Raw genomic sequence first — 11673 nt, 5'->3', positions numbered from 1 at the left:
ACCAGTGAGTGGTCAGTTAGTGGTATTTTCAAAGGTATTTTCCTGACTCACACAATAGTGTGGGGTTGTTGGTTTTTTTGGGGGTTTTTTTGGGGGTTTTTTTGTTTGTTTTTTTCCTATGAAACTTAAATTTATTGTATGCTGAATGTTTTTTGTAACGCAGAAAAATATGTGTGTTGATATATTTTAAGAAAAAAAAATCAGAGAGGTAATTTCATCCTGGTATTTTACCTAAAAATAGTGAATTGTTGAAGAAGACCAGTACTGAGACCAGTAGCTTGACACATTAAAAGTATCTGGCATATTGTTTATTTTTACTGTCCAGGTGTTCACAAACTGTGGTGGAAGTTGTGCCCTGCTGCCCTTTGTCCCTCCACAGGGCACTGGTGACAATGGCAGGACATCTTCACATCTTCTCTTAGTAATATGTGGAGTGTGGGGAGGCCTTTCTGTGGTGATTGTTGGCTTGTGGTGGAGCTGTTAAGTAAATGGGGGGGGGGGGAAGGCAGCTGTGTGAAAGTTGGAACTATAGAATATTTTCTCGCTACAACTAAATGTGTTCAGACCTTCATGCATGTATTTATGTATTATTTATGTATGTAGGAAAGATGCATGAATTAAAACAAAAACCTTCACCTGCAAAAGATAAGAAACAGGCTGATGGAGAAGGGGGAGTGGTGTATGTAGGGAAGAATGGGCAACCAATAACTCAGGGGCCCATCACAGCCATTGACTTCACTTGGTCTGTAGCCAGGTTAAACGATTTAAATGTTTATGTGTCATGCCATATGTCAGTGTATGGGCTGCTTAGGGCACTTGGGTGGCCCTGAGAAAAGCAGGAGTTACCCAGCCTGGGTTAGATGACCTCTGTGTTTGAGTTCCTGGTCACACAGGACTGTGTTTGCCTCTGGGTGTGGCAAAACCTGTGGAATATTCAGACCAGTGGCCAGAAAGCTGCAATGAGTTCCTTGGTGTTCTTTTTGACCAATGAAATTGATATACTGAAGAAAATGGTTTGGTTCTTTGAAAGGGTATTTTTGGCAAGATAGAATGTCACCATAATAGGAGGAAAGGCAAAAAGGATTGGGATTGTTCAGCCTGGAGCAGTCTTTGGGGTGACCTAACTGTGGCCTTCTAGACCTGAAGGGAGCCTACAGGAAAGATGGAGAGGGACTGTTTACATGGGCCTAGAATGATGGGATGAGGGGGAATGGCTTAAAACTGAAAAGAGAGGAAGTTTAGGTTAGATATTAAGAACGATGGGCGGATGAAAGATGAATGAAAGAATGGATGTCCCATCCCTGGCAATGTGCAAGACCAGGTTGGGTGGGGCTCTGAGCAATCTGGTCAAATCAATTGCATCCCTGCCCAGGGACATTGGAACTGGATGATCTTTAAGGTTGCTCCCAACTCAAACCATTCTATGATTGTATGATAATATTTCTGACTAGCTCTTACCCCAGCCTAAATCTCATGGAAGTGTAGTACTTTTCCTATGTACTTTCTTTGCTGTTTTATGTCAGAAGAGAGAAGACATCCTGCAGTTTGACATGTGCAGAAGAAATGTTATCTGCTTAATTTTTAAACTGGAGGGCATCAGAAGTCATCACCAACTCTGCTTGGTTCTGTGAGCAAAAAATGCAATAGTTCCTCTGTGCAGTGGTGGTTTTTAGAAGTGGGATTTGTGGCAGTCTAGCAGTGGGCACAGCCTACTGCTGGTGGGGAGATCTTTAGCAGGTCCTTGGGCTTCTGAGGGAGTCCAAGGGTTGCACTGCTTGTTCTTTTGAGCAGTAGCTGTGTTCAATAGCTGTGGAGGAGATGTGTTGTAATTTTATAATTTTTTAAAATCTCTCTCCCAGGCTGAAACTTGATTGAATTTTAAAAATGTTTGCGTTTTTTTTAGGGTGATGGGCATTTATGTGTTTGTATAGCAGCTAATGTAAACAAAAGAGCAGATCCACACTGCTTGTTACCACCTTCCCTCTGTACTGCAGATGTCTGAGCTGCTGCTGCTGGTGAGTGCTACAGGAGGCCGCTCAGCTTCCCTTTGCAGACTGCTCTATCCCCTGATTCTCCAGGAGATACCGTGGCTGTGGCTGCAGATTAGATTTTTCTCTCCCTCCCCCTGCGAGACCTCTGTGTGCTTTGACGTCATGTGTGCTCCTTTCAGTTGCCATAGCAGCCCCATTCCCCAAGCTCTCTGCCTGTCTCCTCTGGTAGGTTCCACAATGGTACAGCCAGCATCACGCTGCACAATGGTTTCCAGGCAGTGAAAGAGCGTGATTCAGCAAGCCACTCTTCCCCCCCCCTCCCCTTTTATTTCATTATTATCAGACATTTTGCCTCCCCTTTTTCTGTTCTCTTCTACCCTCTTCCCCAGGCATTTATTCAGTTCTTTAAAGGAATACAGTGATTTACCTTGAAACCAACTGCCCATTTTTTTTTTTCCCCTTCTTTTTTTTTCCTTTTTTTCCCCCCCCCCATTATTATAAATAGCCTATTTTTTTTCCTCGGCACTGTTTGGAATGTGATTTTAAAATACCACCTAAAGTCGCAGTTTGGGGAAAAGGTTTCTGGACGAAGAGAATAGCTGGCGAGCAAGGAATGGTAGGTGGCTGATGCTAATATTCTTTGACTAACTGCTTTCGCAGGGTGGGGTGATGAATATTGATTGCTGCTTGAGAAGGAAAAAAAAAATATTAAAGCAGGGGAGAGGGGGAGAGAGAGGTTAATGAAGTAAACTGCTAAGCGAAGCAAGAAGGCTGCACCTGTCCATTTTGTGGCCGGAGGAGCATCATTTTCCTGTCTGTGTGCGGGTGGGTACGAGCGGTAATGTTGGGGCGCTGTGGGTGACCGGCGGCCGTGCGAGCAGGGCAGGGGCACACCGGGCATGACACTGTGGTGCTGCTGCTTTACCAGCTGGCTCCTGTAAACACCGGGGCTTTACTCAGCCTCATCGCCTCTAACGCTGCCTGCGGGCTTTGGGGGGAAGGAGGTGCCTTGGCTTGCACTTCAGGAGAAAGATGAGGGTGCTGTGAGGGGTATATGGTAGTCCATCCGTACACAGCTGTGAAAAATTTGAATGTGGAAAAATAAAGAGAGGACAAGGAGCTGGAAGATTCAAAGGACAGAAGTCCTAGCCTTTTGCAGAGCGACTGAATGCAAAAAAAAAAAGTGTGTATGTGGAAGTGTTTGACGGACCTTGTTGGATGTGGGGGTGGGGGTTGTTTTTAAGAAAGTAGCCTTTAATCATCACTCTTCCACATTACTTGGATTCAAGTGAGCAACTCAGCCCACTGGGTTTAACAGAACCACAAGAGCTTTCAGGAGAAGTGTTTACAGCAAGCTATGGGCCAGTAATTTTGCAAAAGAGAATTAACAATCTGTAGATGCTGCAGTGAAATCAATGTTGCTTTGCAGAGAGATCCTCTGGCAGAAAAAGCTACTGCTATAGGAAGAAATGTTGGTTTTGTTTTTTACAGCAGAGTGACATTATTAGAAATAATAGAAATTTGCCTTGGATAATTAAGTGTTACAGCATTGTTTAATAAGCAGGCTGTGCTCCCAGTGAACCATGATGGGCATGTTTCACACCATTCGTGTGCTGGGGGATTGTCAGCTTGTTTACATGGGCTCCTTTTGCTGCATAGCTTCCTGATATCCTCAGTGCAACTTTCCCCTCCTCTGATATGTTCACTGTAAGTTTTACCAGAGACTTCTACAGGGAAAAACTGACTCTATGTGAAAATACAAATTTTGAGGGAAATTATGGCAGGGAGTAGAAATGTATAGGGAGGAAAATGCAAATAAGTATATTGTAACTAATCAGAGGAGTCTGAAATCAGCTTGGTGGAGGACACAAAGGTTGTCCTGCAAGCCCAGCTTTAGGAAAAGAGAAGGGTTAAGACAGAACAGGCTGGTGCAGGTATGGCACGGGGCTGTTTGTCTTTGCCCATGTGTAACCTATCTTCGGTCCCCATGCCTTGGGGAAAATGGGGTGCACCAAACCCCCACTGTTTTAACCTTCTTTCAGTACAATGCTGTGTAATCACTGGTCAGGAACACTGGAGCAGTATTTTCTTCTATGGTCCTCTGGCTGTCTGCTCTCTTCCTGCTAGGAATGGTGGCATAGGAATACCCTTTCAGTTGGCTCAGCTAATGACTTTGTCTTACAGGGATGCGGATGTGAACGACAAAGGTGATTTGACCTCAGCCATTAAACAATATTCTTTTTCCCTGACTCTCAATAAACTGCACTCTTGCTCATAGCTCTCTCCTGCTGTTTCAGAGTATGCATAATTTTTCGGGCTCCTGTTGTAATTATGGTTTTGTTGAGGAGGGTTAAGATTACAAGGATGTTCCTAAATAGGATAAGGACAGAAATCACTTACCATGAAAAATAAGTTAACTTAGCTGCTTGTCTGCCTCCTTGGAAAATGTCCTTCTCATTGTTAAAAAGCTCCTTCGGTGCACACACATGAGCAGATGACAGGGATGAGTGTTTTCTTGTAGGTTTGGGGTTTTTTTCCCTGCTGTCAGTGGCTGGCATGTTTGCAGCTGTTTTTTAGTGATTTAACATTACTGGATCAATACACCTTCAAATAGTGTTACAGTACCAAATCTGGCTTGGGAGAGCAAAGAGCAAGTTATCAAAATTTCACTGCCATGGTATTGGAGAAGGTCATAAAGTTCATTGTAGTTTACAGTTCATTGCAAAATTCATCCAATTTAAGGGAGGCCTAAAGCAGGCCCGAAGGAGGGTGATTTTAGCATTGCTTTTGCAGACAGCATCATAATTTTCTTAAGACTTGGAAGAGAGAAAAGCTGCATTTAGGGAAAGGCCTCCAGTTTTAAAATTGGCAATCTCTTAAACTGTTGTTCAGTAGATACTACCCAGTTCCTTGGACAATTCCAAATTACAGAAAATATCACCGGCTTGTTGATAAATTTTTAAATCCTAGTAAATTTTTGGGTTTTTTGTAATTTTTGGGGTTTTTGTCACAAGCATTCTACACTCATAGCCCCTCCCATTCCAGTGATTACATTTTGAGCTTACAATAATAACAGTACTAGAAATTATGTCCTGAAAGCCTAGTGATTGCAGAATCAACATACTTGCTGCTCTGTTATGTCATCAGGAGTAAAGGAGAAAGTCTTCATTGGGCTACAATACTGAATATGTATATATTATATATAATATATATACGGAGATATATATACACTAATATATGTACTATATTAAATATAATATATATATACTGAATATATAACATATATATATTCAGTGTATGTGTGTGTGTGCTCCTTTTCTATGATTCTTGCACACTTACTGTTTTGAAGGCTACTTGCAAGGAAAATGAACCCTCATGAAAGGACCACCAGTGATTAAAGTAGAAATCAAAAGCAGTAGAGGGGATGGAATGGAATTTCCTGGTCGCCTCTCCACTGTTTATGAAAGTTACACAGCTCTTCTTGAGCTGCTCTACTGTGTTTTAGCCTGATAGCTGTAGCTTTGTTGGCAAGCTTTAGAATCAGTCTTGGCCAGTTGCTAAAAGAGGAAGGCAGGGAATTCAGATCCCAAAATGTTCCATTCTTACTGGTTTTTTACACAGTGAGATTTTTGGTAGAAGTTTCGGTGTGTGAACTCACTAGTGGTGGTGGTACATTCTCAGTTTCATTTCTACACAAAGGATGTGAATTCATGAGCTTTAGTGTACCCTAGGATCTTCCTGACTGTGCCTGGAGCACAGGGCAGTGGTTTTTTACAGCAAGAAAAAGGAAAAGCAACTGTTGCGTTTTCAGGCAGGTTCTGGGCTTTTCTCCCATCTAAGAACAAGACCATGTTGATGACCCTGTGAATGCAGCCTCTTGTTCACATCACAGCAGTTACATGGGAAATTTGGGATGTGTTAGGACCTGATCTAACACAAATCTTTGACTGTGTTGGACTCTCTTGGTACTTTTGTGAGGTAATAATCACTAAAAGTTGGAGGTCCAGAAGAGACTTCCAGTCAAGTCAATAGCTGCTTCACCAGGATTCTGCACTAGGAGGTCAATAGCCCAGCAAATTAGGAACTGTAATTTGAGGGTGGGATTTCAGGAGCCTGAGTTGGGCTCTTTTTTGTTATGTAGTTGTTTTCTCATGAGGATTTTTCATTTGCTGTTCTTAGTACAAAATTTTAGTTCTCAGATACTTGAAAGCATTTTAGTATATAGGTCAAACCTTATACTTAATCGTAATCACTTTGTTTTGTTCAGTGGTTAGGTACCAGACCACCATGTTTGGTTGTTACTTCTCTTATTCACGATCTTAATACCACAGCATTTGCTTTTTCCTACAGTTCTTGAGGTTGTCTTTACCTTTCTTGGCTGCATGTGCTTTTCAGTTGAACTTTTTTGTCACATGCTTTGTTATTTGTTTTTAAGAGGGTGATTATTGGATAAACAGCATTAATTCACAGGCCTTTCCTGATGCCCATATGTATCCATATCACACAGTTTTTAAAGCTGTTAATAATGTCACAAGTCAAATTTAATTTCCATCCCCAGGTATTGGTGGCAGGTGACTGTGTCCATATCTCAACTTGTCATAGGTGAAGTTTCTGCTTTTCCTCATTCCAAAGAAAAAATTGATGATCTGGCCTGAGAAAGATAGATATTATAGAAACAAAAATAATTATTTTAGATCAGTTTTATGTTGGGTTTTTTTTTTAGTACCATCTGTTTCAATTTGAACAGTCTTGAACATGTGCTCTTGAGCACTAAGGCCTTGATTTTTTTTTTCCCTTTTCTTTTTTACTGGTGGGAGAATAACTGTGACACACTTCTCCTATTTAAACAGCATTTCATTCTACATTATCTTCTGTCTCCTGCCTTTCTTCTTTGTGTGGAAGAAAGGAAATTCATGGTACAAATACTGCCTGAATGGGATGCATTATAGTATTATCAGAGGAAAAATCTAAATTCTTTGTTATATAATGTGCAGATAATGATATTCCAGGTTAGTTTAGTTTTCTGAAATTTTCTGTGTCAATTAGAATTGAAAAATAAACCCCAAATATTTCTTTCTCTTTTTTTTTGTGCTTAGGGCTAGTATTAGAAACCTGTACCAACAGCAGGCCAGACTCAAATATCAGCTATGGCAACCCATGCATGAAGTTGATGCCTTTGAACTATTTCCTATAGATGAGACATAGCACATGCTGTGGTGAGTCAACAATGTATTATCTTATTAAATCATACTTCTTGGCAAAAAAAAAAAAAAAAAAAAAAAAAGCCAAAAGATGCTTAATGCTGAAGTGCATGCTGATTTTTTTTCCTTTTTTATTTTTTTCTTTTTGGAGGGGGGAAGCAGGGAAAATTAAAGTTACAACTTGTAGTAATTTTTAGTACACATTAACATAATGCTGTCATCTTATAATGAGTTTTCCAAGTGTATAATTTCTGCATTGCACAGTTATCAGATGGAGCACATTCAGAATGTGGTTTCAGAGGAAGTGTTAATATAGCAAAATAATTTAAAAAAAGACCCTACACATGCAGTGTTCTGAGCACTATTTAAAATGGCAAAATCTGTTTCACTATCGCAAAATCCACAATTTTGGACTGATTTCTGTAACTAATGTTTTCCATCTCTTAGATTTGGTGTGGGGGGAGAGGAAAGGTTGTTTTGTTTCTCTTTGAGATGACTGAAGAAGTCTGGGGAGAGTCATCACAGACTTTTTTTGTCATATATGTCTTTATTCTTGGACAGGAAAATAATGAGAACAATGATGAATATCAAATAGTCTTTTAAAAAATACTTTGTAGCTTTAACTGTCTTAAGTCTGCTATTAATTTCAATCCATATGTCATACATAATAAGTCATTGTGGTCCTGATAGTTTCTTTAGGATGGTTTTGGTGTACCTTTGGGAGATGAGGAATTGTTTTCAGATTTCTCATGTAATCTCAATAGAATTGTCAAAAACTGCAAGTGTTACTCCAGTAAGGTGTAGCTCCAAGACACTGAAATGTTTCTGTAGGGAGATAGAACTCTTGTAGATGTGGCATGTAGGGTGATCAAATGACCCATCAAGGGTGATGAAATGAATGCTCTGGTGACACTTTCAGCCTTGATGAAGCTGATGAAAAAGATTTAAACAGGTGTCAGTTGAATGTATTTGACTGCTTTGAAGTGAGATGAGTTGCAGAAAGCAGTGCCTATAGAGCACCACTGACAGAATTTGTGTTCTGTTGGAATCTAGAGGGTTTCCCAAGGGGAGAAGACATACCCTGGACATGGACAGTGATTTGTGGCATAAGGAGTCACAGTCTGGATGCTCACATCCTTGACTTGTGGACATCCAATGGAAGCAGTACATTTATGTAGAACTTAATAACCTCTCTTTTTTACTACTATGATATTTTTAACTTCTTATGGCTTTTAGGGCCCATTGTCCTAAGGTAATTCTGGTTAACAAGACAGCCTTCATCTTGGCTTAATGTCTGTGCTTTAGAAACTGTGACACTGAGCCTTTTGCATAAGAATGGGTCTGGGTGCCTTTTGCATTTACAATGAACCCTGAAACCATATTTTTTACAAAAATTAATATTATTTTGCTTTAATTCTGTGTTTAGGAGCCTACAGATAATCTGCTAGTTGTAGATAATGAGAACTTTAAATAAGCTGGCAACAGCAAAGTATGTATGATTTCTGGTAGTTGATGGAGTGGTGCAAATAATGGATTTTGTTAACATGTCCATGATGAATGGTTGCAAAACAGACGTTGCATGAAATTTTTATGGTGTTTTGTACATGTTAATGCAATTAAGTGATAGTCATGGCAGCTCAGTTCCTCTCACCATTAACATTATTAAATTGCTGTGTAAGTAGAAAAATTGTTCTTAAGAAGCTGGCTGATGCTAATCCCCACTCCTGGTGATTTTGCATTTGGTAGTATACGTAGTGCTAATTTTGGAACACAGTATATGTAGTGCTAATTTTGGAACTGCTGTCTACAAGCAGTTTGACTTGATCATTTGTCCCCCAGGTCACCAAGATGTCTTTATCTTAATGTTGCAGCTATTGATATTTGCTGTTTGATATTTCAAGCATTTACCAGTGTCTCAGTCCAGGTTATTTTCTGAGTTCAGTGCACATCTAAGTCACCTCCCCCAGCTCTGTTCTTCTCAATTTAGATTTTAGGGTGGGTAATCAGTGCAAATACCGGGTTTTCAGAAGCAGCATATGAAATGTGTCAAAAGAACTCAGAGATGTCATAGGGAGAGAGTTGCTTGAGAAGTTTCCTCCCAGATGACACAGCATTAATAGGCAAAATTAGTTAAATATGCTTAACAGAAATTAAAGACTGTAAAGTCTTGTTGTGAGGCTACAAAAAACATCTGTAGGTGTCTCCAGGCATTTGATGGATTTAAAGCTCTGTCTGTATAGGAACTAGGCATGCACTTCTGTAAATGTGTGTAACAAGTGCAAATGAAATCTGGGGCTTATGCTCTCTGTGCAGGCTCTCTCCAGTTAATATTGCTCATTAAGACAGCTTGATCATATAGTTTTATTTTGCATTCAGCAATATCTGTTGGTGAAAACACAAGCTTTGCAACTGTAGAAATTGTATGTGAAATCAGAAACCACATACAAAAATTAGCATATAATTAGTGAAGTTGAATTAACTGCCAGAGTCTTTTAAAAAAGGTCAGGAAAAGAAGGATTTGGAGAACAAAAGTACCTATCAATATTCATCACAGAAAAGATCAAGCAAGGAAAAACTTGGGATGTTCTGTTTACCAAAAAACTGATGTTAGTGCCGTGGGCAATGGGTGTTTTTTACAGCTGAGTTAGTAATTTTATAAGAAACCACGTGAGAGAAAGGTTTTGCTACATCCATGCAGAGAAGCAAAGTACCTGGGATAAAGGAATTTGAGGAGTTTTTTAAGTGCTTGAAAAAAACATTTGAGGATCTATTTTGTAGTGTCTTGGCTTCGTATCTTGCTACTACAGTCACATGGTTTTTTGGAATATTGTGTTGGTTCCTCTATGTTCCTCACAGGTGTTAAGTGCATGAGAAAAAATCAGAGGAACTCAGAGCACAGTTTTCTCTGAGAAACTTGTGTTCTGCTCCTCTGCCTAATAGAAAAACCATGTTTATATTAAATTTGCTGCATATGATAAATGTCAAAACTTACTACCTGTTACTGATGATGGCCATGTAATGTGCAACACATTTCCCCTTGGAGGACTCTTGCCTGAGCCTATTTCCAAAAGCTATTTGTCATGTGATCAGCTACATGTAAACAAAGGTTTTCCAGAAGTGAGCTCTAACACACAACACTTCAGCTACTCACCTTCTCTACTTTTCAAGGGGACTGAATTTTTTCCAGAAAGTGCTGGGATCTTCACTTTGGCTTATAGACTTCACTTTGGATTATAGAACTACTTGATCACCTTTTATTTCAATAAAGCTCGCTGGAGATGCTCATAAAGGGAATTTTCCTGCCTTTGCTTTTTTTTGTTGTTGTTGTTGATTCTCTTTTTTTCCTTTATATGGATTTTCTTTTTTGTGTCCTCAGGATATTGTTTTGCAGAGTATTTTCACTGCCCTTTAAACTCAGATAATGTTATGTGGGTTTATACTAGTAGCTCTTATTCTGATTCATATCCCTTCTCCCTCCATCCTTGGTTTGTCTTTAGTTATTCCTACTGCCCCTAAGATTAGTATTTTAATTAAATTACATTGAAATATAGCATTGTCAACTCATGCAGTATTTGGGGTTTTTTAATGCCCTGGGCTAAGTATCACATACATGTGAGAAACTCTGAGCTTTCCTTTAGCAAAATGTAGGCTTTTTGTTTATATTACTGAAAAAAATTGAAGCTTGAGTATGTGAAAGAGTGAGGCTTCAGAAATGTACAGCCCTCCCACCAAGATTATTCCCTAGTGGCATATTGGAATTTTGAGATCATATAACATGAGTCTTAGATGTTTGGGACAGAGAGTCTTAAAAAAATATTTTTTATTTATTTGGAAAGTGAATATTTGCTGCATTTCTAATGCTTGTAAAGACACAGACATACCATATGTTGTACCTATGTACAAGTAGTTGAACTGGCCCAGCAAAGGTCAAGCTATTTGCACATTTAAAAAGTGAAAATAAAATTTATCAAAAAAAATCAAGTACAAATTCAGTCTGTGTTTGAAGGATCTCTAGTTTAGTTTTGCTCTGGAATACTGCTGGACCAAATGCTTTTATTCTGCCACATGTCAGTCTCAGCTTACTGAAAAGGAGCGAGCTTAATTTATGAGCTTAATGCTTTCCTGTGTCTGGCGTGACCTGTGAATATATCCCATGAAATATTTGTGTCTGCTGTATTTTTTGAGTTCCTGGTGGAAAAAATAGCTCTGAACCACCTGCCAGGCTAGTTCAGTATTTGGCAGGCTCCTCTTCCAGCCTTATGGAGAATATCCAGGACTATTGCTGTGGAATATGGGAGTAGAATGTCAGACAAATGTCTTCTGAACCTTTGAGTAGTTTTCCAGCGTGATTCTTATGAGCTGTGTTAAAATAATTTTAATAGCCTGCAGAAGAATAAATGGAAATGCCAAATCAATAGCAAAAAACACCCGGAATGCTGCCAGCAGAAAGGTGGAAAAGAGACCAAGACAGCAGTAAATTC

General features: G+C 39.5%; 1 protein-coding gene across 4 annotated transcripts in view; it reads left to right on the top strand.

The window, feature by feature from the left end:
- The first annotated feature begins 2177 nt into the window (after positions 1 to 2177).
- Positions 2178 to 11673, top strand: part of MAPK10 (mitogen-activated protein kinase 10) — a 147178-nt gene continuing 137682 nt past the window's right edge. For 2 of the 4 annotated variants that reach the window (XM_071431534.1, XM_071431537.1), the window contains exons 1-2: positions 2178 to 2607; positions 7088 to 7207. In XM_071431534.1, the coding sequence (XP_071287635.1) occupies positions 7200 to 7207 (8 nt within the window). In that variant the 5' untranslated portion in view covers positions 2178 to 2607; positions 7088 to 7199. Of the gene's footprint in view, positions 2608 to 2698; positions 2817 to 7087; positions 7208 to 11673 lie in introns of those variants that run through there. The other 2 variants (XM_071431535.1, XM_071431538.1) reach the window with 2 other exon arrangements.

The sequence above is a fragment of the Agelaius tricolor genome, unplaced genomic scaffold (assembly GCF_023055355.1).
Source record: "Agelaius tricolor isolate 1412-34295 unplaced genomic scaffold, bAgeTri1.0.p SCAF_8, whole genome shotgun sequence".
Taxonomy (NCBI): Eukaryota; Metazoa; Chordata; class Aves; order Passeriformes; family Icteridae; genus Agelaius; species Agelaius tricolor.
Note: the sequence above shows the minus strand (reverse complement) of the source record. Positions and strands in the feature narration are given on the sequence as shown.